Here is a 21,416-nt window from a genome sequence, read left to right on the forward strand (position 1 = left end):
TGGGCGAGTAATGTGCGGTGTGGCTGACGTCTCTTCGCATCCATTGAGCTTATATGTATATAAGCAGCATCCTCTCCACATCCCAAGCAGAAGGTCACCCGAAGAGGATATCCACCCACTGTCCCGAACTTCACCTGCCCTCATCGCGCTCACATATCCTGCGGCATTTGGGCTGGAGTTATTGAGACTGTGTGAACACATCTTACGACTTTACATCTACACTATTAAGCAGTCCGAGCTACGGGTAAACAGCGAAGTGTACACATATAGACCCTCATGTCAGATCAGTTATGAAGTCTTCATACAAATGTTTTCTTCCTCGTAGCTCAGTGTAAATAAAACAATTGGAATAAAATATATAACAAGATTTACAAGCGGGATTTTAGTCGAGACAGGTAGTCATGTACGAGGTTGAATGTTCTTACGCTTGAGTGTCTTATCAGGACTCAAAATTACGGATACCTCAAGCGAGGGAAGTGGAAAGAATGTTAATTTGATCAATACATGCGACCTCTATGTCCATAACATGTCCATAACAATACGATAGCAGAAGAACAGGAGTGATTATGCGTCTATGCACCCACGAAAACGGTAGTTGTCGTCGGCCTCACAGTCGTAGTCGTGGTGATACGCGTGAATGTCGTGGTCCTCGGGACGATAGACGTTGAATAAGAAGTCGCAGTGGTCGTAGTGGTCGTGTCGTACACCACGGTGTTGACGTGGTTCGTCCGTGTAACCGTCGTAGTGGACGTCACGCCGGCAGGGCTCGCTACGCGACGATTAGACTATGAATGGAAAACCAAGAAATGGGTACGTACCAAGCGCCACGGAGCAGGCGGCAAGAACAGCAGCGAGCGAAAGAGATCTGGAGAACATCATGTTGTTTAGATTGCGCTGATAGTGGGTGTTATGTGAGGATATGTGGACGATGAAGAGAAGTCGGGCTGATGGTTTCTGGCCGACGTCGAGCTGCACTTTATACCTGGATCTCGTGGCTGACGTCCTACCTGGATATTCTCCCATCACAGCGGGGGGATGGGAAGTCGGGCCATCCGCAAGCCGATCGGTTGCGGAAAAGACGGGACGCGGAAGTAATTCGAGTTCGACCCGCGCGACATTCACTGGAACGTCCAAATAAAGCCTTCCGCTGTACGCATGTGGGATAAGAGCTCGGGAACAGGCCAGCTGAGAGTATTCGTTTTTCGACTATTTTGATCAAGCCTGTCATTTTTAGTCAAGCCTGTCATTTTGATCAAGCCTGCGTTTGCGAAAATCATAATTCGAATCCATGAACTCTGATAAGTGCCGTAGAGTAGGCGTGCTCCCTCCTAAAGCTCAAGGTGACACAGAGAGAAAAGAAGATGCGCACCGCTGCGCCTCTCAGGAGAACAGGTATTCAAGGCGTTTATCGCGACGGACTCCGCGAGTACGGGTAAGGATAGAACGTTTGATAAGAGAAGAGGTGATCTCATCTTTGCTGTCTCGCGGACGGCGGATGCGAGACAGCAAGTAGAGACTTCCTGTGAGAGAATCGGACACAAAGGTACTGCATCGCGGAGGCGACGGGGTACCTCGAGGAAGATATCGACGGTGAATATCATAAAATTCATTGGAGAAGATGAGTTTTAGCCAAAGAATTCCAGAAATTGAATGCAACAACATACCATTGAATTATGGATAAAGCGCAGTGCGGGCATGTCCTCAATCAATGTCGTCGCTCTCAGGGGCTGCAAGCGGGCTTTCGAAAAACCGGGTATTTTCTTGCTGCATGGCCCAGGTCATATTCCGCGTCGAGGTGCACCTTGTCCCCAGTTAGTTCGGCTGCGTTTCTAGCATGGCCGCCCGACGAGCGGCGTAAAGTGGTCGAGTGCATTGCATCAGCATGATGCTTTAGATCCAAGGAATTCTTGAAAAGGTTCCTGCAGCCAGCGACGGGGCATGGGGTGCTACGAGGTCGGAATGTATGGGATTTCCGGGGCGTGTTGAACGGTTCTGCTGATGAAAGCAGTGAAGTGACTGCGAAGACGTACATTGTGGGACCTTTAAGATCTAGCGGTGAACGTCTTTAGTAAGCAGGCGAAATTTTTGCGACGTTTGCTTTCTGTCTCCATGCGTTTATCACCGGCACCCACGTATAAGCTCATGGCTCGAAAGCCCGGCAAGATCATGGATGGCATCGAGCTGCAGACGCACGACACCGTGACCGTGACATCGATGTATTTCAAATTACACACTTCCTTCCATATCCGTTCATGGTGTCATGGCAGGAACAATTTTGAGATAGGCCAATAGCAAAATAAATCGGGTTGTACATAAGAATTCAAGATGGCGGATGACTGGTAAGTTAGTACCGGATCCTCCTGGATAATGAGAGGATCACTATCGTGTGTCAGATGATCGGTACCGATGACCTGCGAACCATGTACACTACGACTCCATGCAGAACAAATTGGTAAAGTAAACGGGAAGAAAGACAAACTGCACAGCACTCGGGTCCTCGATGAGAAACTACAAATGATCGATTTGAGTGCTGCCGGGACGATCGTGCTATACTAACACCGCGGCCTTGAATCGAGATGTCCACAGCAGGAAGTGAAAATCCGTCGATTCATGGGAACGGGGATAATGACGACCGCCGTCGGCCTTATCATCTGAAGGAAAACATTGGATACCATCAGCATCTCGTCGAATGTGCAAAGCGGGGTATGCCACATTGAGCTCATGGACGACGAGCAGTTGGCGGATCCGGCATACGGACGGCGACTATCCATTACGCTTTCGACCAATGGGCGCGGATGCATATTCTGCTTCCGCGAATCCGTTTCCGTCGAGATGGTGCTCATGGCACCGTCGAAAGGTATATAATCACTATGAACTTCGACAGAAAATCATCACTCTCATCTCGCAAACATACATTACACACACTCACATATTCTACACCACCTCGCCTATTATTCATCATGTACTTCAGCAAGAGCATCCTCACGGCAGCCGTCCTCGTGGCTTCTGGTGTCAATGGCGGTAAGTCTGATAATATCAAACTCCAACTTGTGCTCACCAGCTTTTTCTGTTATCAGCTTACGTCTACACCACTGACTATGTAACGAGCACGCGAACGATCGATGTGCAGTCTATTACCACCACTCCAGTGACGACCACCCGTACCTCCACGATAACTTCGTTCGCGACCTCTACCAATGTGTTAACTTCGACTTCGGTGAGGACGATCACTTCCACCATCCAGGGGGGGCAGTAAACGTTGTTCGTGGAGAGTACCACATAGCGAGTCGCGCACAATATAAACGCTTTCATACTCCCTTTCTATGCTTGAATTATTGTATCATATCCGAAACAATTTGTCGTCACCGCAGAACTAATTTACCATGAAAATTCTTACCTCGTCAATGTAAGATTGGAAAACGACCCAAAGGCCTGCAGATGTGAGCTATGCGTCGTCGCGTGGTTCAACAGAGTAGATAGATCAATGTCGGCGGGCAGCACAGACTCCTCGGTTGCAGAGCCGGGCCGCTCAACAAAAGCTAATGGACAATGTTACCGATGTACCGGAGCGGACGCTCGAGATGAAGGGGGTTTAACATTCTTGGGTGCAGGGTTTTGTGCTGCAACGCGAGTTGAGAGTGGCATCAATCCACGGTAATAATATTAATGCGAGCGGACGACAATTCACCTTGTCCATCACGTTCCCAGGATTTATGTTTCGCGATCCGCCTTTGAGTCGAGAGTATCCGCTGGAGCAGGAGAAGAGCCGCTGATAAACAGAGTAAAGAAGATCAGTGAGGGGAAAATGAGGGCGCGCTCGCAAGATCCAGGTGTTGGTCACGATGGCGCGGGACACGCGGGATCATGTGAAAGCCTTACGATGTCTAAGGAAGACGCGTCCAGCTGGAGGCGCAACACGCAAGAGCAACACACTGCCGCAGCTACTCTCAGAGCTCTATCTCCATGAGAAGTAAGACGTTGAGCGGCTATTGCGAGTACATGCTCGCAGACCCCTCCAGGTTCACGCACTCGAGGAGACTGCACCTGGTGGATAAACGCTCTGGAGTCTATCTCTCTGATACGCCCTACTTGTCCAAAGTGATCCGTAACACTTACGCACCTTGAATGGCTATGCGTCGGGTTAGTTTTCAACCTTGTGAGTGAGTCAACACTTGTCGCGGAGTAATCGTTCTGAAATTTGGTGTAGTGTCTTGCCGGTGACGACAAGTCGCCTGCTTCATTCAGCCCTCCGCTCAGAGCTTGTCGACTCGCCGACCTGCGCCCTGCATCGGTGACCGTGCAATTTTTGGACCCCGGTGAGGATTTTTGAATTCCGGTGTACACGCGACGAAGCTACAAGGACTGAACACTGCTTATACTCGGACAAAGACACACGCACGATGACTTTCAACGCCTGTGTCGGTTACTTACATCCGTGCAGCATCTGCTGACGACAGGCAGACACCTGCTGCGAATAACACGAACAGTAGGTGCTACCTCCGGTTGGCAATTTGTGGAAAGGCTTCATACTTACGGGTAGTAGTGAGCACTACTTATTTTACTTCACACACCATCCAGCCCTCATATCGCCACCAAGTCGCTGATGCCACGGTACTAGAGATCCGGTCAAAAACCCACTGGCATACCTACCCCAGCTAAATCGCGCAGTGGTCCGTACGTGAGTCATTCACGCCTTTGTTGCAAGTTGTTGGGGGACCTTAGGGATTGACTGCGATAGATTCAACGCACAAGATGTCAGCGCTGCGGAGTGTATTCCAAACTTACTTAATAACTTGTCTTCGATAAGCCACTGCAAAGGGCGGCCGACGTCATTGTCACCCCGTGCACGCATTCCCACTCACTATCTCCCACACCCGGCGGCCAGCATTAATTGTGCGCGAACTGAACCTCGTGGTGGATCAGCTTTAGTACAACCAAGGCTGGTTCTTGGCTATACAAGGTGCATTACAAATCGTGATCATAAACAAATCTCCATCCTCCGACTGCGTGCACACTACTTGGCGTAAAACTTACCCGGCGGGTATAACGACCCAACAAGCCTGAGGAGCCCTCAATCTCCTCGCCTCGCATCAAGAATTAAAAAGATTTGAGTCGCTGTGCTCTCCCGTCCGCGAGGAATTATACCTGCTGGACGCCCACTTTCTCCGCCTCTTTCGGCTTGTCATCTACCTCCCTGATGGAACCGACTGTGCCGCCGGCCGCGAGCGGATAACGCGAGGAGTCGGCACCGCGCTCTGTGGCATACAGGAAGACTGCGGATAGCACGCCGAAAAGGAATGCGATCCACGGCAATGCCGATGCGATGCGGACTGCAGCACACATGTTCAGCTCTGTAGCCAAGATACAAGCGGGCAAGGGGCAGACACTCACGGTATAAAAGCTTGTGATAGATTCCGGTTACGCCAATCTGTGCCTGCACGGCCTGGATGACACTCTGGGGCAGGGAGATGCCGTCGAGTGTGGCGCTGACCTTGGCCTGGCGGTTCGCGACGAAGTCGGTGAAGGGTACGAGGGTGGCGAAGAGCCAGATGGAGAGGAAGAGGAGGACGTGCGCGAAAATGAGGGACGCGCGGCGCCCAGACGCGGAGACAAGGGTGGTGATGAGGGCGGAGAAGGACACGACGGCGAGGAGGCCGCAGACGACGGTGTTGACAATGCCCGAGTGGAGGACATCGTTGGTGTCAATGGACACGGATGTGCCGGCGGGTACACTATGGCGGACCTTGGTCTTCTGTCGGTTGGACTTGACGACAGCGCTGATGCCGACGCTCATGCCTATGATGCCGAACGCGGTGGCGAGGGCGAGGGAGACAAGCCGCGCGACTTTGAGCGGAGCAGACATTGCGAGAGAATGCGGCTGGGGTATAGAGGCAGCGCGTCCGTGAGCGGTGAGCGGAACTTTATAGTATAAATTATAAATCCATCGTAGACAAAATGCTGCGCTAGCATCGGGTGACCACAAACATACGATCTCCTGTGCTTTTTTTGGAAGTCTTCTTTCCCATTTTCGGACGGCTCCCCCGTATGATCGGTGTGCGCCACCCGCCCGAGCGCGGAACAAACATCACCGGACTTTCGTTCTGCATGCGACATTCTTTCGGATCCAACACACGCCACCTCCGTCGAAGGAAATACGAGCAACTAATAAGGGAAAAAACTGCAGCAAACACTTGAGGAGTGGCGCGTTCAGCCATGGTCGTGCGACCGTCCTGGTAATAATCTCGCCACTAGCCCCTGCTTCTCCACTAATTGGGGTTCGCTTCATCACGAGAATCATCCCCACAGGAAGAAGAAGCGCAAGCATCATGTGCTCCTCGTACTAACCATTGCCGGTCACCGCGGGATGTGTCCGAGCCGCTGGCCCATCTGAAGAACGAATGTCTGGGCGGCAACGCATGTCAACGGTCAGCTGGTCCTGCTAGCTAACATCGACTCGTGCGCCGGTCGCACTGTTGCGTGAAGTTGCGTCAAATCTGATGACTCCACTCACATAGATGTCCGAAAGTTGCAACCTAATCGGACGATCGGCTGCGAAACTATAGGTCCACGAAGTCTGTCGCTGTGCCGCCTGGTCAGTGAAAGTACGAATCGTCTATCGCGCGGTTTTCATGACTATGCAGAGGACCCAATCACTGAAACTGGAACGGGAGGCTGGCGACTTGTAGGGGCGGATAGGATTTTGCGCTTCAAATCTGATGAGGAGCAAAAAGGCCATTAATGTTGCTATATCGCTCCGGCCGCCCGACGCGGATGGTCCGAGACCGAAACATGGAGGACAACGTTCTGTGGAGTATCGGCAACGTTGTCGTATGTATCGACTCCTCTGTACTGACGACAGTTATGCCCAGGACTACGACTTTCGCGCATGCTGCGAGCTGTCAAAGAGCTTCCTAGCCCACCCCATGGTCTTGAGCTATGGCAGCGGACATCCGATGTCTACCAGGTCCTTTTCCCAATTGGTACATCGTGTTTCGCCGCGCTTCGTCTCAGGTATACATACATCGTTTGCGAATTTTCTTCTATATCTGACCTTCTCCCCACACGAACGTCTCCTGATGGACGACACGTTACCGCTGTGACGGTGTTGAGGCTTCTGCATCTTGCCCCGAAATTTTCCGGTGTCGAAAAGAGGGCCATTCCGTTTCTAAAATCACGACGCGGGTATACGTGGGTGAGAGGCCGAGAGACCTTGTCTGCGACTCGGGAGGAGCATCAGCAACGATGGCTAGCGACGAAAGCTGTGAGTGAGACTTGGCAGACATGTCACTCCTGACCGACGCATTGTAGGTATATTCAGAGTCAAAGTTGATGCATCTTTACACTTCCCTCGGCAGCCCATGCCAACCCCTTCGCGAACATGCACATCTCCGAGTCTGGGTCGCGCCTCAATGGCTTTAGTAGCCCGACGCTGGGGTAGGCTGTGATGCCCTCCCCGACCAAATTTTGCCGCCTGGCTGCCTTTCGAGTTTTGAGCTCAGGCGTGACACATTGGACGCGGAGAGTCACAGCAATGTGACATACGCGACCTCCGTCACAGTGGCGTCTCGTAGCCGGCCGACGAGGTATTACGTACCTGAGCTATTTTGTGTAGCGTAGTCGGTTCGAATTCATCCGTTCTCCGTTCTCTGTATTTCCTGCTTACTTTGAATTGATATTTTGAGAACCACGAGCTCAGGAAATTTTCAGCCTGCAGACCTAGACGACGAAATACCGGTGCGATATGTGTTGCGTCTGGCGGCGCGAATTCGCACCACGTGGGTAAGTTAGCACGTGTTGGGAACTTGCGAAGTTCGAATATTTCAACCTCGTCCTGCTTGCTTGCTCTGCTACGACCGCGACCGTGGTACTTGTGGCCTTAGAACGATCAGTTTGAAATCTAGGAACGAAAGGTATAACTCTCATGGCAGAAATATCAGCAAGTGAGTTTCTGCTCCGTGTTCATTTGACGTTTGCAGAGTTGTTGTTCTGCAACCGTCGCCTATTGAGGAAGCACTGGATGCAATTTCCAATAAATTGGCGGGAGTACGTGAATGTTATTTGAAAGATAGAGTGAATAAATTTAGTGTAAATGGCACAGCTTACAAGAGACTTATCTGAAAGTTATTTGAAACCTATTCTAAAGTAGAAATAACTTCAAAATAAATTTTTCATTTCTAGGATAACTTTCAGATAAGTCTCTCCTACACTACAGTGCGTTGCATATGAAACTGGAATCGTGTTCGCTGGCAGCTTGTTTGTCCGGGACAAATAGAGCCTTATAGGGTAGGGGCGGGTGGCTGCCGGCAGTGTGCGGCAACGTCCGAGCACCGACGACACACTCCTTCACATTGAATTGTGAGCTCGAGGGGCTCTGAAAAGTATCAAGTTCTTGTTGCTTGAATGTGCAGTCCTCGACATGCCCAAGCTTCTCCAAGACTGCTGCAGTACTAGGCATTGGTGGTTGCTGGCCCTATGCCGAAGTCATGTGCTGTTACCTCAAAAGGCTCTATTTGTTCGGGACAAATAAACTGGCGCGCAGACGTGATGACGGTTTCATATGCAACGCACTGTAAGCAGTGCACCTTACACTAAATTTATTCACTCTATCTTTCAAAACTAGGAAAGCGCTGACTGGCATTGGCCTTGACCTTGCTTGCCAAGTGGTAATGCATTTGTTAGATATGCATGTAGTCTAGACAATTTGAAGGGTATTAGGAAACAATAATTTCCGCCCAACAGAGCTCGGTTGTCAAGATCGAAGGGGAAGTTCACAATTCAATTTCAGTACTTCAGATGTCAGAGCCATCATTAAATGAATGGGTGATGAACACCACAGATTCACTTCTAGTCAATTTTCTTTATAGACTACATGCATGTGCTGTGACAGGGAAAAAGTCGAATTAATGGCGGAAAAAAACCTGTGTGATAGTTGTAGTGAAGTGTTGAATGGACAAGTACAAGCATACAGCAACCGGGCTGGTTTTCGAAAGAGAACAGACAACTGGATAATGTTTGTTAGTGATTGAATAAGCAACGCCGCACCACCTAATCATCCCACGATCAGCTACTAATTAGTGGCATCACATGGCTGCACGTGTGCCGCCTAATTAGTGTAGATCCCTCTTATCCTCTTACCCGTGGAGAAAGTGCTGGAGAGTGTGGGTACTTTGAGCAATCCTGTGCATCAGATGCCAGCTATCTCTCACCGGCATCGTTGGGGTGCCGATGAGCCGGTTCCTGCCACCTCCCGACAAGCGCCTTGGCCACTCCCCGCCATCAAGCATGTGCCTCCTCCTATCGGGCACTCTGGAAGCCGCCCTCCACCCTCCCGCCATGTGCTTCTTTCCAAATTCAGCTTCCCACGCCGCCGCGTCGCTGCCGCTGCCCGCCTCACAGCACAGGACATTGGCCACGACACTTATGACACACTATATTGGTCTAGTCCTCCCGTCGGGCACTCTGGAAGCTGCCCTCTGCCCTCCCGCCACGCACTTCTTTCCAAATTCAACTTCCCACGCATCCGCATCGCTGCCGCCGCCTGCTCACAGCATAGGACATTGGCCTCGACATTCAACTCACATTATACTGGTTTAGTCCACCCGCCACACGCTCCGGAAGCCACCCTCCGCATGTCCGACGCGCACTTCCTTTCCAAATTCAACTTCCCACACCTCTGCCTTCCGTCGTCGCTGTTCCCCTGACTGTCGCTGCTGCTTGCCGCACAGCTGCCACGATCCACCATGCTGTCCACTGCTGTATCCCTTGTAACTCGAAAACTTCCTGCTGCCCCGTGTTGTTTGAGCAGCAGCGCCTCTTGTGCGCTTCTCATACCCTCTTGTCCTTCTCTCTGCGCACATCAGCAATGCTATGGCCCGCAACAGAAAGATGAGGAGCGCCTTGTCGGCCACAGTCAATATCCGTGTAGGCCGCAGTTTTGGGAAGAAGAGCACCGCTACGGTTGACCGTGTCAATGAAGGTCCACAGCGATGAGCACAAGCCCTTCGATACCGCCGAGAGCAGATTGCAGGTAGGTGTGATTATCCTATGTTCTTTCATTGTAGCTTATGCTACCTCAACACAGGAATGACGTTCGAGGACTGCCAAACTCTCAAGGACCTTGAAGACAGTCTGTTGAGTACTAGCCATCTCGAAGACTCAAGCTGCGAAGGTCAGGAGATGCTGGATTCAATTCCGCCGGGAGAAGAAGCGATGTTTTTCAGTAATGCAGGTGGTGAGCAGGAGTTATGCAGGGAAATATTCGTGGAGACAGGCAAAAGGTGTGCATCTACCCATCCGCCCACTTATCAACACCGATGATGCATCATAGGAAACGGAAAGATGTGCGCACTCGCCGAGATCGGACTAGCATACGTATACGAGAATAGCAAGAACAGTGCACCGAGCTCGTTGAGGCCTACATGGCATGGAAGGCCAGTACACCGATTGCAGCAGCAGATCTGGATGCAGAGCCATGGGGCATGTACATGGTGGACTTTTTTGGTATGTTCAGTGTCGCTGCAGTTCTCCATGAACTAATAGTTTCTCTAGATGTGCACGATCAAATGTTCGTTTCCCTTACCCCTGCAACTCGAGCAAATGTCTCCCTTGTGCACCATGGCTACTTGGGCACGGCTCCTGTGAGGCTGACAGTAGCAGTTTCATTCAGAGCCCTCGAAGCATATCGCCAATTACACCGTGTCTGCCCCCGCCTCAGTATTCAAGGCCAGGTGTGAGCATTGTGCTTTCTGCACTTGGTGAGTCTTCATTTTCTATCACGTACTCGCATTAACTCTTACCAATATAGGTTCCATTTTGACGCGCGTTCATCGACCAGTTCAGTATAGCCTATGATGTGTACCTTGACATTCTCCATGACGTCGGCACTCTCATCAGCATTGAGTTGGGCCGCAATACCCCGAACTGGTGCATGCTCAATGTCTGTGCACCATGCTTGTATCAACTTCAGGATGAGCCGGCTCTCAAGTTCTCTCTCCTTGCCACTATGGATGGTAACCAGTCTCTTAAGCTCGTCGATGACCTCTTTCGATCCGGTGTCACTCGCAGTGATGGTCGCACGGACCGCACTGATATCTGGCTGACTCCTGAAGCAGTCGATCGATTCAAAGATGAGTTTGCTCGATCAAATCAGGTATGTACCTGATCAAAATATCTGGCAGTAGATCTGACGAACGTCATAGCAACCTCAACCGTCTACATCCAGCGGCAGTGCACCTGGACTCCCAGACGATGCACATGCAGAGTTGGACGACATCGATGACGATGTTGCAGCAGAGCATGGCAACACAGAAGGCGTGCTCGAGCCAATCACAGTATGCATGGAGCGCTGGTGCAATGCCGGTCCAGAGGCGCGCAAAAAAATGTTTGCATTGTTCGCAGTGACGGGCATCTTCATATGCCTTTGTCGACACGGTCACCTTCTAATTTTTTGCGATATGATTCACAGCGGAGAGTTGTAAGTTCGTCATATTTGATATGAATGTCATACTTACAGTTTCCAAGGATGAAATACCCCCTCGCCATCATTGACAAGCTCATTGAGGTTTACGGCACTAACGTTAAGGTGGGGTACGACATCGCATGTGCATTTTTGAAGACGCTCACCCGTAGCTCTCTTGGACCGCATGCCACAAAAGCGCGCATGTCTGGGGTGGTGCCGGCATTCCACGGGCATGGCCATAACCGGGGATGTCAGGTACACTGGCATCCACTATACATGGATGGCGTTAGCAAGGAGGATTTTGAGGGATGTGAGCGGTGCTTCTCCGAGTTGAACGCGCTTGCCCCTGGCACGCGACTTGCCATGTCATTCCATCGTCATCAGGCAATTGAACAGTTTTTCGGATTTTGGGATGAACAGAAGCACATTGAATCAGGTAAGTCCTGCATTAATTCTACATGGATCACGGTGACTAAGAACTAATGCAGGCAATTTCATCTACAATAATTACAAGCAAGCCCTCGACATCATCATGCAGGACTCGGAGGTGCTCGACGTTCTGTCCGAGGAATTGAATATTGGGCCAGCTGAATACGAATGATACCTGGAGGAAGAGCGAGAATACCTGAGCAGGCTTAAGGTAGAACCGCCTGAAGTGGCACGCAAGGTGGATTACATGGAGGCATTGAAGCGTCTCGAAGAAGCTGGGTGAGTGGTTTGAATTGTCATTTTTGGTAGCTATTCACCTCTTTCAAGGCAGAAATGTGAGCGGGCACGTGTGGAATTCAACAACCTCGACTACAACATCATCTACAAGGGGTACCAGAAGAAGGAAATTGCGAAGGTGCGGACACTGTATCGAACGACTTACAGCTGGTATGAAGGAGTTGCCGAAGAAGTGCGGCTGATAGAAGAGGAGCTAAGTATCATCAAGTGATGGTTGCCTGGGACCCAGGAGTACATAGAGATGACTGCAGAATTGGGAAGGCGTAAGTATCGGCGTGCCTTGAACAACCTGGAGTGATTGGTTGTGCAGTGGCTGTTTGAGCTGATGAAGCTTGGCATGAGCGGTGTCGGTGCGTTCACTTTGAGCATCTCAAGTGCACGTTCTGATCAATTTTCAGGATACAAACTTCGTGAGAAGATTGGGAAAGCCTTGAAAACATGAGCAGAAGCCATCAAGAAGGCTCTTGCTGAGTACAATCGCTGTGCCCTGGAACTGTCGCCTGCACGCCCAACTCTGATGTGGTCGGAGGTAATGGACATGGTGTCCCTGGTGGACTTCGACCTGCTATGTGATGCACGTCAAGATATCCGTGCCCTACCATGGGCGCAGTGGGCCAATCGCCACGCGATGAATACGTACTTCAATATCCAACGTGCACGCGAGGAGATCGAATGATTGAATGTTGAGATCTCGTGCCTCTTCACCTCACTAGTTGATGAGCGCATTGACTACTACATTGCCATCTCCCGCTGTATCATCATGAAGCCTGCCCTGGCCCATATACTTTCAACGCAATGGAAGTATCATGACAGGATTCATGAGAAGATTGCGCACTGCCTCTACCAGACCTCACAACTCGCAGGATTCTCAGGGAAGGTGGTGTGCGGTCGCCGCATTGGACGTGAAACTGGTCTGACCCTTGGTATACCCCTACCGTCCTGGGCGTGCTATAGTAATGGCAACGTGTATCCTGAAGATGAAGAAGAAGACGATGGCTCTCATGGCATTCCGGGGTTGAGTTCCGAGCTGGAGGCGATACATCTTGTTGACTTTTTTGACGATCTAGGCAGACAGTAGATAGATTGGTCTTACGTCGCTTGTTTTTGATACAGTTGCTATAAAATATATTCTCTTGGATACGAAGTAACATTACCTGTCGTGCAAAGAGTAGAAAGACACTCGAGAACCGTTCAAAGATGAGCGAGGATCCAATGCGTGCAGTAAGAACTACGCTCAGCTGACGGAAAAGGCAAGTCTTAAGCTCAACGTTCACTTCAACAAATCACTGCTTCCATGTCCAATGTCACTGCCTTCTCTGTGGTTCCCATCGATTAATGCTGCTTGAATCCGCTAGGATTGCAATCACTACGGCATCATCTGGGTGTGAACAATCTCTACAGACAGCACTGAAAAAAGTTCGATGCTGCAGATCTCGCATTTCTGGTCTCTGGCAGCCACAATGATGATCGTCACCACTTGAACCACGACCGATTTCACGATTTATTTCGCACTCATCGAGAAGAAATGCCGCCGGGTCCAGAGTCAACAGACGAGAGGCAGTCATTCTGTGAGTTATTCACAGGTGTTGTGTTTGACTTCGTGAGTGCTATTCTTGTGACCTAATCTCAAGCTCACTCTCATGTACAGCTCACTGCATGGGACCACTTTACGGGTGGTTCTACCATTATGGTTCACACCGACGGTACTCAGCGGCCTGGCGCGGCTGTAGCTCCAGAGCAGGTCAAGGTCATATCCTACTTTTCGCCGGGCCTTCAATCTGAGTTGCCCGAGACATCGTACACTATCACACGCATCATTCAACTATTTATAGAGGGGATGGCGATACCTGCAATTGAACGTTGGGATCGTGCAGCACGATTAGAAGGATTCAAGCTCTCTCCGAAAGGTTCACGCGATTGTGAACCTTATCGTGCGCGCACACTCATTCCTTCCCCAACTCGCGGCTCACTCTACACCTTCTACGGTCATCCATCTGGTGTGCTCGAGACCCTCATACTGGACTTGCAAGGTGGAGGAGCATCAGCTCTTCCAGTTGCTGGTGGGTCAGTCATCACGGAGCGGGTAGAGGTACAGCCAGAGGATGAAGCTGCGGACGAGTCCAGCCAGTATGACGACAATGCCTGGTATGAGCGTGCACAAGCTAGCGGTGTCCTGGAGTTGGCAGAGACAAATGGGTTACTCAAAGTACGTGTTTCAGAGCTGGAGAAACTATGTGAGCAACAACAACATGAGATCACAAGCCTGAAGTGCGAGATGAAGCAAATGCATACCGGTAAGTGTCGTTTATCAGATCGCACGATGATCTCATTCGCTTCTTGCAGCTCAGCGACAGCAAGCCACCCCGTCTAAATTTCGGGCAGTACATACACTATCGGGAGCCCTTTCACCACTTCAGCATGTAGCTGATCCATCTTCGCCTTCCCCATCTGCCATGTCCCTGACCCGGCCGTCTGTTTCATTGCCATCACGTCCATCTCGTGTTCGTAGTGCTACTCCGTCAACTCCTCGGCAGCACCATCAGACTGCTATCACCAATCCATCCACCCCACCACGATTGAGTGTAGACTCTCCTCTGGTACGCACATATTCACTTCCACCCCTCATGAACGCTATGTCACCATCGCTGTCATCTCCTTCCTCAATCACCCATTCGTCACGCTCGGCTTCACACGAGTACATGGCAACTACTGAACATCGGCCTATTGAGGCATTTGGGCCTGCGACCGATGCTGTCATGCATTCGCATGACATCCTGGCCATCATGCACAACATGCTATGGCACGTCGAGAGGACATCTGTGACCTTGGCTTGGCAATTGGATATTGAACATCACCTCCAGATCGCACCGGACATTGCAGCAGAGTTGGCTCATGCAATGATAGAGGATTTATATGCTTCTTAGACCACTGGTTCTGCATTCCAAACCTCTCCGTAGCTCTTTCTTTCTGATTGTATTTAAAACATGTATGTCACGTGTAGAATATAAAATGTGACCGCATCTTGTTGAATGGATGAGAGCGTGCTATGTCTTCGAAGGTCAGTATCAAGCTTCTTCATTCTCAGGCTGTCTTCTGTGATGTCAAATATCACATATGGGCCAACAGCGGCGGTGGCCGTGAGGCCCATCGCTCCTGCCAAACACTGCATCCCACCACGCATTGCTCCGTCCGTTCTCAAAGACATGGTGAACAAGTCTCAAGAGAAGACAGCGGCACTTGAAGCCGACCTCACAAAGTGGTATGATGACGCGGTGACGTACTCAAAGACACTCTCCGACAAGTATGGCAAGAAGAGCGAGTACTACCTCCACATGATGTTTACGGGAGGTGCAAGCCTGCAGAACCGCAGGAAGACAACTGCATTCAACGCATGGTCTCACCATTTGGCAAAGACTGCCAACGAAGGTCAGTGACTTAGGCCAGCCTTGCACTGGAAATGTAACTCATCCAGTGTTACAACACTCCTCACTTGTGGCACGTCTTTTCTTTTTCTTTTCCTTGTTCCCTTTATGTTACCAGACCACGTGATCCAACACGTGACTCATCGGAGCGCAACCTCCGATTCTTTACCCAGATGTCCAGAACCCCTAGTCTAGGGTTACACCGGATCCAACTCCGGACCGTCTTCTTATCGCGCATGCAAGACGTGCATGTATGCCTCATCTTTACCTCGTTCTGATACACGACTCGTTATCCCCATTAGTACTGATTATCTCTCATGACCTTACTCAGCTTTCTCATACATATTACTTCCTCGCTGTTACCTTGCCCCGATATCATTTCACCTTATCTAGCCAATGAACGATTCCGCATTACTGCGTAGTACTGTGGATACCTTTTGTATAAGTAGACGACCTTGTCGAGCTGGATCCCCATCTCGACCTGGTTACCATAAAACTAGCTTTTCACTTGCCTTTGACTAAGATTGACCGTTAGTAGCAGACAGCTACTACGAGTCATAAGAACGAACTCTGATCGACCTTCAGTGCGAGGACATCGCCAGAAGTGTCACTTGAACGGACTTGTGTCTTAGACTAAGACCTTGTCTCGTGACAACTCGACTAGCCGCTCGTGTTTCGCTGCTGTGTAACATTAGGTCGAGATCTTATTACTCTCTGTGACTTCCTAAAGTCTAACAATGAACTACTGACCGGACCGAACCTTGAATACTAAACGATACACCCGATTCGATTGCTAAAGCACCGTTTGAGATTACTCTGTAATTGAGGTAGCTGAAGGGATAGACTGATCACTCATCTTCGGAGAGGGGTCTGTCCGAGAGACCAATAGGCCGAGGAGGCTGAGGTAATCACTCGAGCAATCAGCAAATAGGTGTACCAGTTTGAAGATAGAAGACACTCTATGGGCTTGTTAGCCGATGATGAATGAACCCACTTAGTTAAGGACGGTGTGCAGTCTACGTGTAGACATAGGCCACACAGAAGAATTTATCCATGCTGGATTTTAACTACATCAACCCGACCGCTCTTCCGGAGCAGTACCGCGAGCACCTTCCATCCCAAGCGGAGTGGAGCACAGAACGAAATGCACATTTTATAGGAGGAAGGCCTGTATTCATCAGGTCAGACAATCACAACTTCGACTACTCCCCAGAGGAATTTGAAAGGACACTTCCCCATAATTTTGGTGGAATAGTGCTCCAGCACATCACAGACAGCGGTATAACGACCTCCTATCCAGGAGAGAGACCAGATGCCCCTTGGAACCCCCCTGCCCAGAATCCTGTACCCCAACCGACTCTTGCACCAATCGTACCCGATTACATACCACCAATGGCTACGGTTACCATGAATGAAGGATGTCACCATGTTAGCCAGAAGGAACTTGGTTTTAGAAAACCCGAGATCTTCAACGGTTCAGACCGTTCGAAGCTTAGGGAATTTATAAACCAATGCAAGAATTACATGGCCAGAAATAGCCATGTCTACCAGGAGGACAATCAGAAAATTGCATTTGTGCTATCGCACATGCAAGGAGGGACAGCAGGATCATGGGCGCAGAGCTTCATAGAAACGGAACTCACCAATGACGACTTCCTTTCTTATGGAAGTTGGAGAGAGTTCATTGCAAGTGTGAACAAAGCATTTGGCGATGAAAATATTGAAGAAACCACTCGTACATTGCTGCGTAACATCAAGCAAGGGACTCGTACTGCGGACGACTACATTGCCGAATTCCGATCGCTTGAATCCAAGGCGAAATTAGAAGATGCCGGAAATATCGAGTATTTCAAGTGGGGACTTAACGACCCACTCCGACAAAGGATATATGGGATGGAAAGCATGCCCAAGACACTTGACAAGTGGTACGAATACGCCTCGTGGTTTGATAACCAATGGAGATCTGCTCAGATCTTCAAGCGAGGAGCCACTATGATGACACGAGGAAAGGGCCGATCTGTCCATCGTCCCTACTACTCAGCTTCTGCAAAGGATCCAAACGCGATGGATGTTGATCGTGTCAATATCTCGCGCTTATCCCCGGACGAGCGACAGAAGAGAATGAAAGAAGGATTATGTTTCCTATGCGGAAAGAAGGGCCATATAGCCAATGACAGACAATTTCACCCCCAGTCTGGAAGTTTCACCCGTGCTAGAACGATACAGCCCGGGTTGGACACAGACATGATCACATGGATCAAGAAGATGCGAGAAGACCTCGCACAGAAGAAGGAGACATCGAAGGAAGAAACCAGAGAGGAACAGATCGCCTATGTGCGAAATGTCTTCAATGACATGACTGATGAAGAATGAACCCAATTGGGTTTTTGAGACGACGGCCACTAGTAATGCATGGACCGTCGCATCTTACCGTATCTCCCCTCGTTATTTGTAATACTAGCGGAAATTCAATCACTGTGAATATTTCATTGAGAGAGAAGGAAGACGTTACAACAGAAGCCTTGATCGATTCCGGTGCAGCCGAAACGTTCATGAACATTCATTTTGCGGAAGAAAATGATTTTATCAGATGGGAATTACTGAAACCGATTAAAGTCATGAATGCAGATGGCACACCAAATCAAATGGGTACCATTACTCATTGTACCTGGAAGATGATGAAAATCGGAGGAAGGAAGACACTTACTTGCTTCCTCTTGACTGGCATTGGCAAAGAAAACATACTTCTCGGCATGCCGTGGCTTAAACGCCTCAATCTGATGATCAACTGGGAAACTGGTGACTTTTGGTTTGGTAAAGACGCCAAATGGCCACCGAAACCCACCGTCGAAGATGCACCAGATGAAGAAGTTTCGATTTTCAAGGAAGATGGACTCCTAGAGTTAATCACCACCGAAACTTCCCCTACCTCGTTTGGGCATTCGGAATCTATCAGAGAAATCATGGCCGATAACACTGAGCATGACGAGTTACCCGCAGTGCGGAATGATACCGAACCAGATGACCCACCATCAGAACCCCCTATGGATCAGCTCGATGATGACGATCTAGTTATCTCCTAGATCGCAGGAGAGCCAGTTATTGGGATATTTGAACCCATCAGGAAGGAGTCACCTCTGACGAATGAAGAGACTGAAACCGCAGTCTTCACCATACGAAGAGGCCCCGCCATTGGAAGAATGACACACAGTACTAGATCCCCATTATTCTGTAACGCACAGAATACGGTCTTTTACAAACCATCCGGTAAATCACAAGAATTGGCACAACAGGCACACAAGGAAGCATCAGCTGTAGACAAACCCAAAACCGTCGAGGAGTTGGTCCCCAACTACCTCCACGATTTGAAGTCCGTCTTTGAAAAGAAAGCAGCTAAACGCTTTCCAGAAACCAGGCCTTGGGACCACGCCATTGACTTGAAACCCGATTTTATTCCACGCGACTGTAAAGTCTATCCGTTATCACTCAAAGAACAAGGAGCGATGGATGACTTCCTGGAAGAAAATCTGCGAAAAGGATATATCCGACCGTCGAAATCTCCCATGGCTTCACCATTTTTCTTCATAGGAAAGAAAGACGGAGCACTACGTCCCTGTCAGGATTACCGATACCTGAATGAAGGGACGGTGAAGAACGCCTATCCTCTTCCGCTCATCTCTGACCTTATGGATCAATTCAAAGGCGCATTGATCTTTACGAAAATGGATTTACGCTCCGGATATAACAATGTCAGAATCAAAGATGGTGACCAATGGAAGGGTGCATTTAAGACAAATCACGGACTTTTCGAACCTATGGTCATGTTCTTTGGACTCTGCAACTCCCCGGCGACTTTCCAAATGATGATGAACGCACTCTTCAAGGATATGATCAATGAGGGATGGATAGTCATTTACATGGATGATATCCTCATCTTCTCAAATGATTTGGAAGAACATCACGTTCAAACCCGACGCGTACTCCAGCGACTCAAAGACAACGACTTATTCCTTAAACCGGAAAAGTGTTTCTTTGATGTTAAAGAAGTCGAATTCCTAGGCATGATCATTCGAGAAAACTACATTGGCATGGACCCTATCAAACTTAAAGGAATTGCAGAATGGCCTGAACCAAGCACGGTAAAAGGTGTTCGCTCTTTCCTAGGGTTTGGAAACTTCTATCGGAAGTTTATTGCCAACTTCTCGGATATTGCCAAACCATTGACGAATCTTACGTGCACTGCCGCTGGATCTCCACCTTTTGAATGGACGACAGAATGTCAGACAGCTTTCGACACATTAAAGCAATGATTCAGTACCGCCCCAGTACTGTTACTGCCTGACAAGGCAAAACCCTTTATTGTTGAATCTGACGCTTCCAAGTTTGCTACGAGTGCAGTTTTACGCCAAGCCGACATCAATGGAGACCTCCATCCTTGTGCCTACATTTCACAGACGCTCAATCCAGCTGAACGGAACTACGAAATCTACGACCGCGAACTCCTCGGAATCATTCGAGCCCTCACTGAATGGCGCCATTATCTTGAAGGCTCTCCCCATCCCGTCGAAGTTCGCAGTGATCACAAGAACCTTACGTACTTCCGTACAGCTCAGAAGTTAAACTGCCGACAAGCACGATGGAGTCTCAAATTATCACAATTTGATCTTCACCTCATCCATGTCCCTGGCACTCAGATGATCCAATCTGATGCACTATCTCGTCGTAACGGACTCGATGACAGTGAAAGTGACAATGAAGATCGCATTCTTTTACCCAACGCACTATTCGTGCGATCCATTTCCCCGACACTATTCGATGAAATCAGAAATCACGCAGCAAAAGACCTCATTGTTCACGAAGCCCTCGAAGCAATTGCGCACAAAGGGCCATTCCCCATGAAATCATCGCTTTCCGACTGGGAAGTTCATGATGGTGTCATCCTCTACAAGGGAAAGATTTACGTTCCACCATCCAAAACTCTTCGTCGTGACCTCGTTCGACTACATCACGACTCCCCTGCCATGGGTCACCCTGGAAAGTTCAATACTCTTGAACTGTTACGTCGTGAATTCTGGTGGCCCGGCATGTATACATTTGTCTACAATTATGTTGAAGGCTGTGCCGCCCGTTAACAAATGAAACCGAATACTCATCCAACTCGTATTCCTTTGGAACCAATTCTCGCCAACTCACACGCATTACCATTTTCCTGTTGCACCACTGATTTTATTGCCGACCTCCCCGTTTCCAACGATTTTAATTCAATTATGGTCGTAGTAGACCATGACCTTACGAAGGGGGTGATTCTTACGCCCTGCCTCAAAACGATCACAGCCGAAGGAATGGCCAAGATTTTTCATGACAAAGTATACTTGCGATTTCAGTGATGTCAGTTATGAAAGATAATCTTTTCTATCAATAAGTAGCAAATTTTCATGAGAATTGCTACTTTTAAGTAGACTTATCTGTAGGTGCATAGATTAATTTAGGATAATCTTAATATAATCTTCCAGATAATCTGAGGATAATCTTCTGGATAATCTGAGAATAATCTGAAGATTAGCAATAAAATACAATTTTAACTTTGACACTAGCCAGGATTGAACCCTGGACCTTAGGTTGATTTTATAAAATATAATTCCAAGTGACACTTTAGACCACTTGACCATTAGGCCATACATCACAACTATCTTATATTAAATTAGACATCTTTTTATTGAAAAAGACTTAGCCAAATTCTGTCTATTAGAAAAGAGTAAGTAAAAGACACTTGACTTTTATCATAGATAGACAAGACTTATAAACAAACA

General features: G+C 49.1%; 13 protein-coding genes across 13 annotated transcripts; 10 read left to right on the plus strand and 3 right to left on the minus strand.

Annotated features, from left to right (window-relative positions):
- Positions 1-572: 572 nt before the first annotated feature.
- Positions 573-879, minus strand: SCP_0602040 (hypothetical protein; the record flags this gene model as incomplete). Its single annotated transcript, XM_027759338.1, has 2 exons — positions 573-769; positions 819-879. 2 exons carry the CDS (start codon positions 877-879, stop codon positions 573-575), a joined length of 258 nt encoding a protein of 85 aa, XP_027615139.1.
- A 1,960-nt stretch (positions 880-2,839) lies between these two features.
- Positions 2,840-3,240, minus strand: SCP_0602050 (hypothetical protein; the record flags this gene model as incomplete). Its single annotated transcript, XM_027759339.1, has 4 exons — positions 2,840-2,875; positions 2,930-3,006; positions 3,059-3,092; positions 3,139-3,240. 4 exons carry the CDS (start codon positions 3,238-3,240, stop codon positions 2,840-2,842), a joined length of 249 nt encoding a protein of 82 aa, XP_027615140.1.
- A 1,899-nt stretch (positions 3,241-5,139) lies between these two features.
- SCP_0602060 (predicted protein) lies at positions 5,140-5,863 on the minus strand (the record flags this gene model as incomplete). The annotated part of the gene is made up of 2 exons (XM_027759340.1): positions 5,140-5,330; positions 5,392-5,863. The coding sequence occupies 2 exons, from the start codon at positions 5,861-5,863 to the stop codon at positions 5,140-5,142; spliced, it is 663 nt and encodes a 220-aa protein (XP_027615141.1).
- A 1,023-nt stretch (positions 5,864-6,886) lies between these two features.
- Positions 6,887-7,419, plus strand: SCP_0602070 (hypothetical protein; the record flags this gene model as incomplete). The annotated part of the gene is made up of 3 exons (XM_027759341.1): positions 6,887-7,011; positions 7,111-7,261; positions 7,309-7,419. 3 exons carry the CDS (start codon positions 6,887-6,889, stop codon positions 7,417-7,419), a joined length of 387 nt encoding a protein of 128 aa, XP_027615142.1.
- A 1,769-nt stretch (positions 7,420-9,188) lies between these two features.
- On the plus strand, positions 9,189-9,701 carry SCP_0602080 (hypothetical protein; the record flags this gene model as incomplete). Its single annotated transcript, XM_027759342.1, has 1 exon — positions 9,189-9,701. The coding sequence occupies one exon, from the start codon at positions 9,189-9,191 to the stop codon at positions 9,699-9,701; it is 513 nt and encodes a 170-aa protein (XP_027615143.1).
- Positions 9,702-11,002: 1,301 nt separating this feature from the next.
- Positions 11,003-12,059, plus strand: SCP_0602090 (hypothetical protein; the record flags this gene model as incomplete). Its single annotated transcript, XM_027759343.1, has 5 exons — positions 11,003-11,149; positions 11,199-11,380; positions 11,465-11,473; positions 11,521-11,894; positions 11,947-12,059. The coding sequence occupies 5 exons, from the start codon at positions 11,003-11,005 to the stop codon at positions 12,057-12,059; spliced, it is 825 nt and encodes a 274-aa protein (XP_027615144.1).
- A 75-nt stretch (positions 12,060-12,134) lies between these two features.
- SCP_0602100 (hypothetical protein) lies at positions 12,135-12,395 on the plus strand (the record flags this gene model as incomplete). The annotated part of the gene is made up of 2 exons (XM_027759344.1): positions 12,135-12,166; positions 12,215-12,395. The coding sequence occupies 2 exons, from the start codon at positions 12,135-12,137 to the stop codon at positions 12,393-12,395; spliced, it is 213 nt and encodes a 70-aa protein (XP_027615145.1).
- A 549-nt stretch (positions 12,396-12,944) lies between these two features.
- Positions 12,945-13,262, plus strand: SCP_0602110 (hypothetical protein; the record flags this gene model as incomplete). The annotated part of the gene is made up of 1 exon (XM_027759345.1): positions 12,945-13,262. The coding sequence occupies one exon, from the start codon at positions 12,945-12,947 to the stop codon at positions 13,260-13,262; it is 318 nt and encodes a 105-aa protein (XP_027615146.1).
- A 609-nt stretch (positions 13,263-13,871) lies between these two features.
- Positions 13,872-15,108, plus strand: SCP_0602120 (hypothetical protein; the record flags this gene model as incomplete). Its single annotated transcript, XM_027759346.1, has 2 exons — positions 13,872-14,478; positions 14,528-15,108. The coding sequence occupies 2 exons, from the start codon at positions 13,872-13,874 to the stop codon at positions 15,106-15,108; spliced, it is 1,188 nt and encodes a 395-aa protein (XP_027615147.1).
- Positions 15,109-15,282: 174 nt separating this feature from the next.
- On the plus strand, positions 15,283-15,618 carry SCP_0602130 (hypothetical protein; the record flags this gene model as incomplete). Its single annotated transcript, XM_027759347.1, has 1 exon — positions 15,283-15,618. The coding sequence occupies one exon, from the start codon at positions 15,283-15,285 to the stop codon at positions 15,616-15,618; it is 336 nt and encodes a 111-aa protein (XP_027615148.1).
- A 1,041-nt stretch (positions 15,619-16,659) lies between these two features.
- SCP_0602140 (hypothetical protein) lies at positions 16,660-17,979 on the plus strand (the record flags this gene model as incomplete). The annotated part of the gene is made up of 1 exon (XM_027759348.1): positions 16,660-17,979. One exon carries the CDS (start codon positions 16,660-16,662, stop codon positions 17,977-17,979), a length of 1,320 nt encoding a protein of 439 aa, XP_027615149.1.
- A 380-nt stretch (positions 17,980-18,359) lies between these two features.
- Positions 18,360-18,689, plus strand: SCP_0602150 (hypothetical protein; the record flags this gene model as incomplete). The annotated part of the gene is made up of 1 exon (XM_027759349.1): positions 18,360-18,689. One exon carries the CDS (start codon positions 18,360-18,362, stop codon positions 18,687-18,689), a length of 330 nt encoding a protein of 109 aa, XP_027615150.1.
- A 480-nt stretch (positions 18,690-19,169) lies between these two features.
- Positions 19,170-20,738, plus strand: SCP_0602160 (hypothetical protein; the record flags this gene model as incomplete). Its single annotated transcript, XM_027759350.1, has 2 exons — positions 19,170-19,884; positions 19,933-20,738. 2 exons carry the CDS (start codon positions 19,170-19,172, stop codon positions 20,736-20,738), a joined length of 1,521 nt encoding a protein of 506 aa, XP_027615151.1.
- Between the last annotated feature and the right edge of the window lie 678 nt (positions 20,739-21,416).

This window comes from Sparassis crispa, assembly GCF_003851025.1.
Source record: "Sparassis crispa DNA, contig_000005F, whole genome shotgun sequence".
Classification (NCBI taxonomy): Eukaryota; Fungi; Basidiomycota; class Agaricomycetes; order Polyporales; family Sparassidaceae; genus Sparassis; species Sparassis crispa.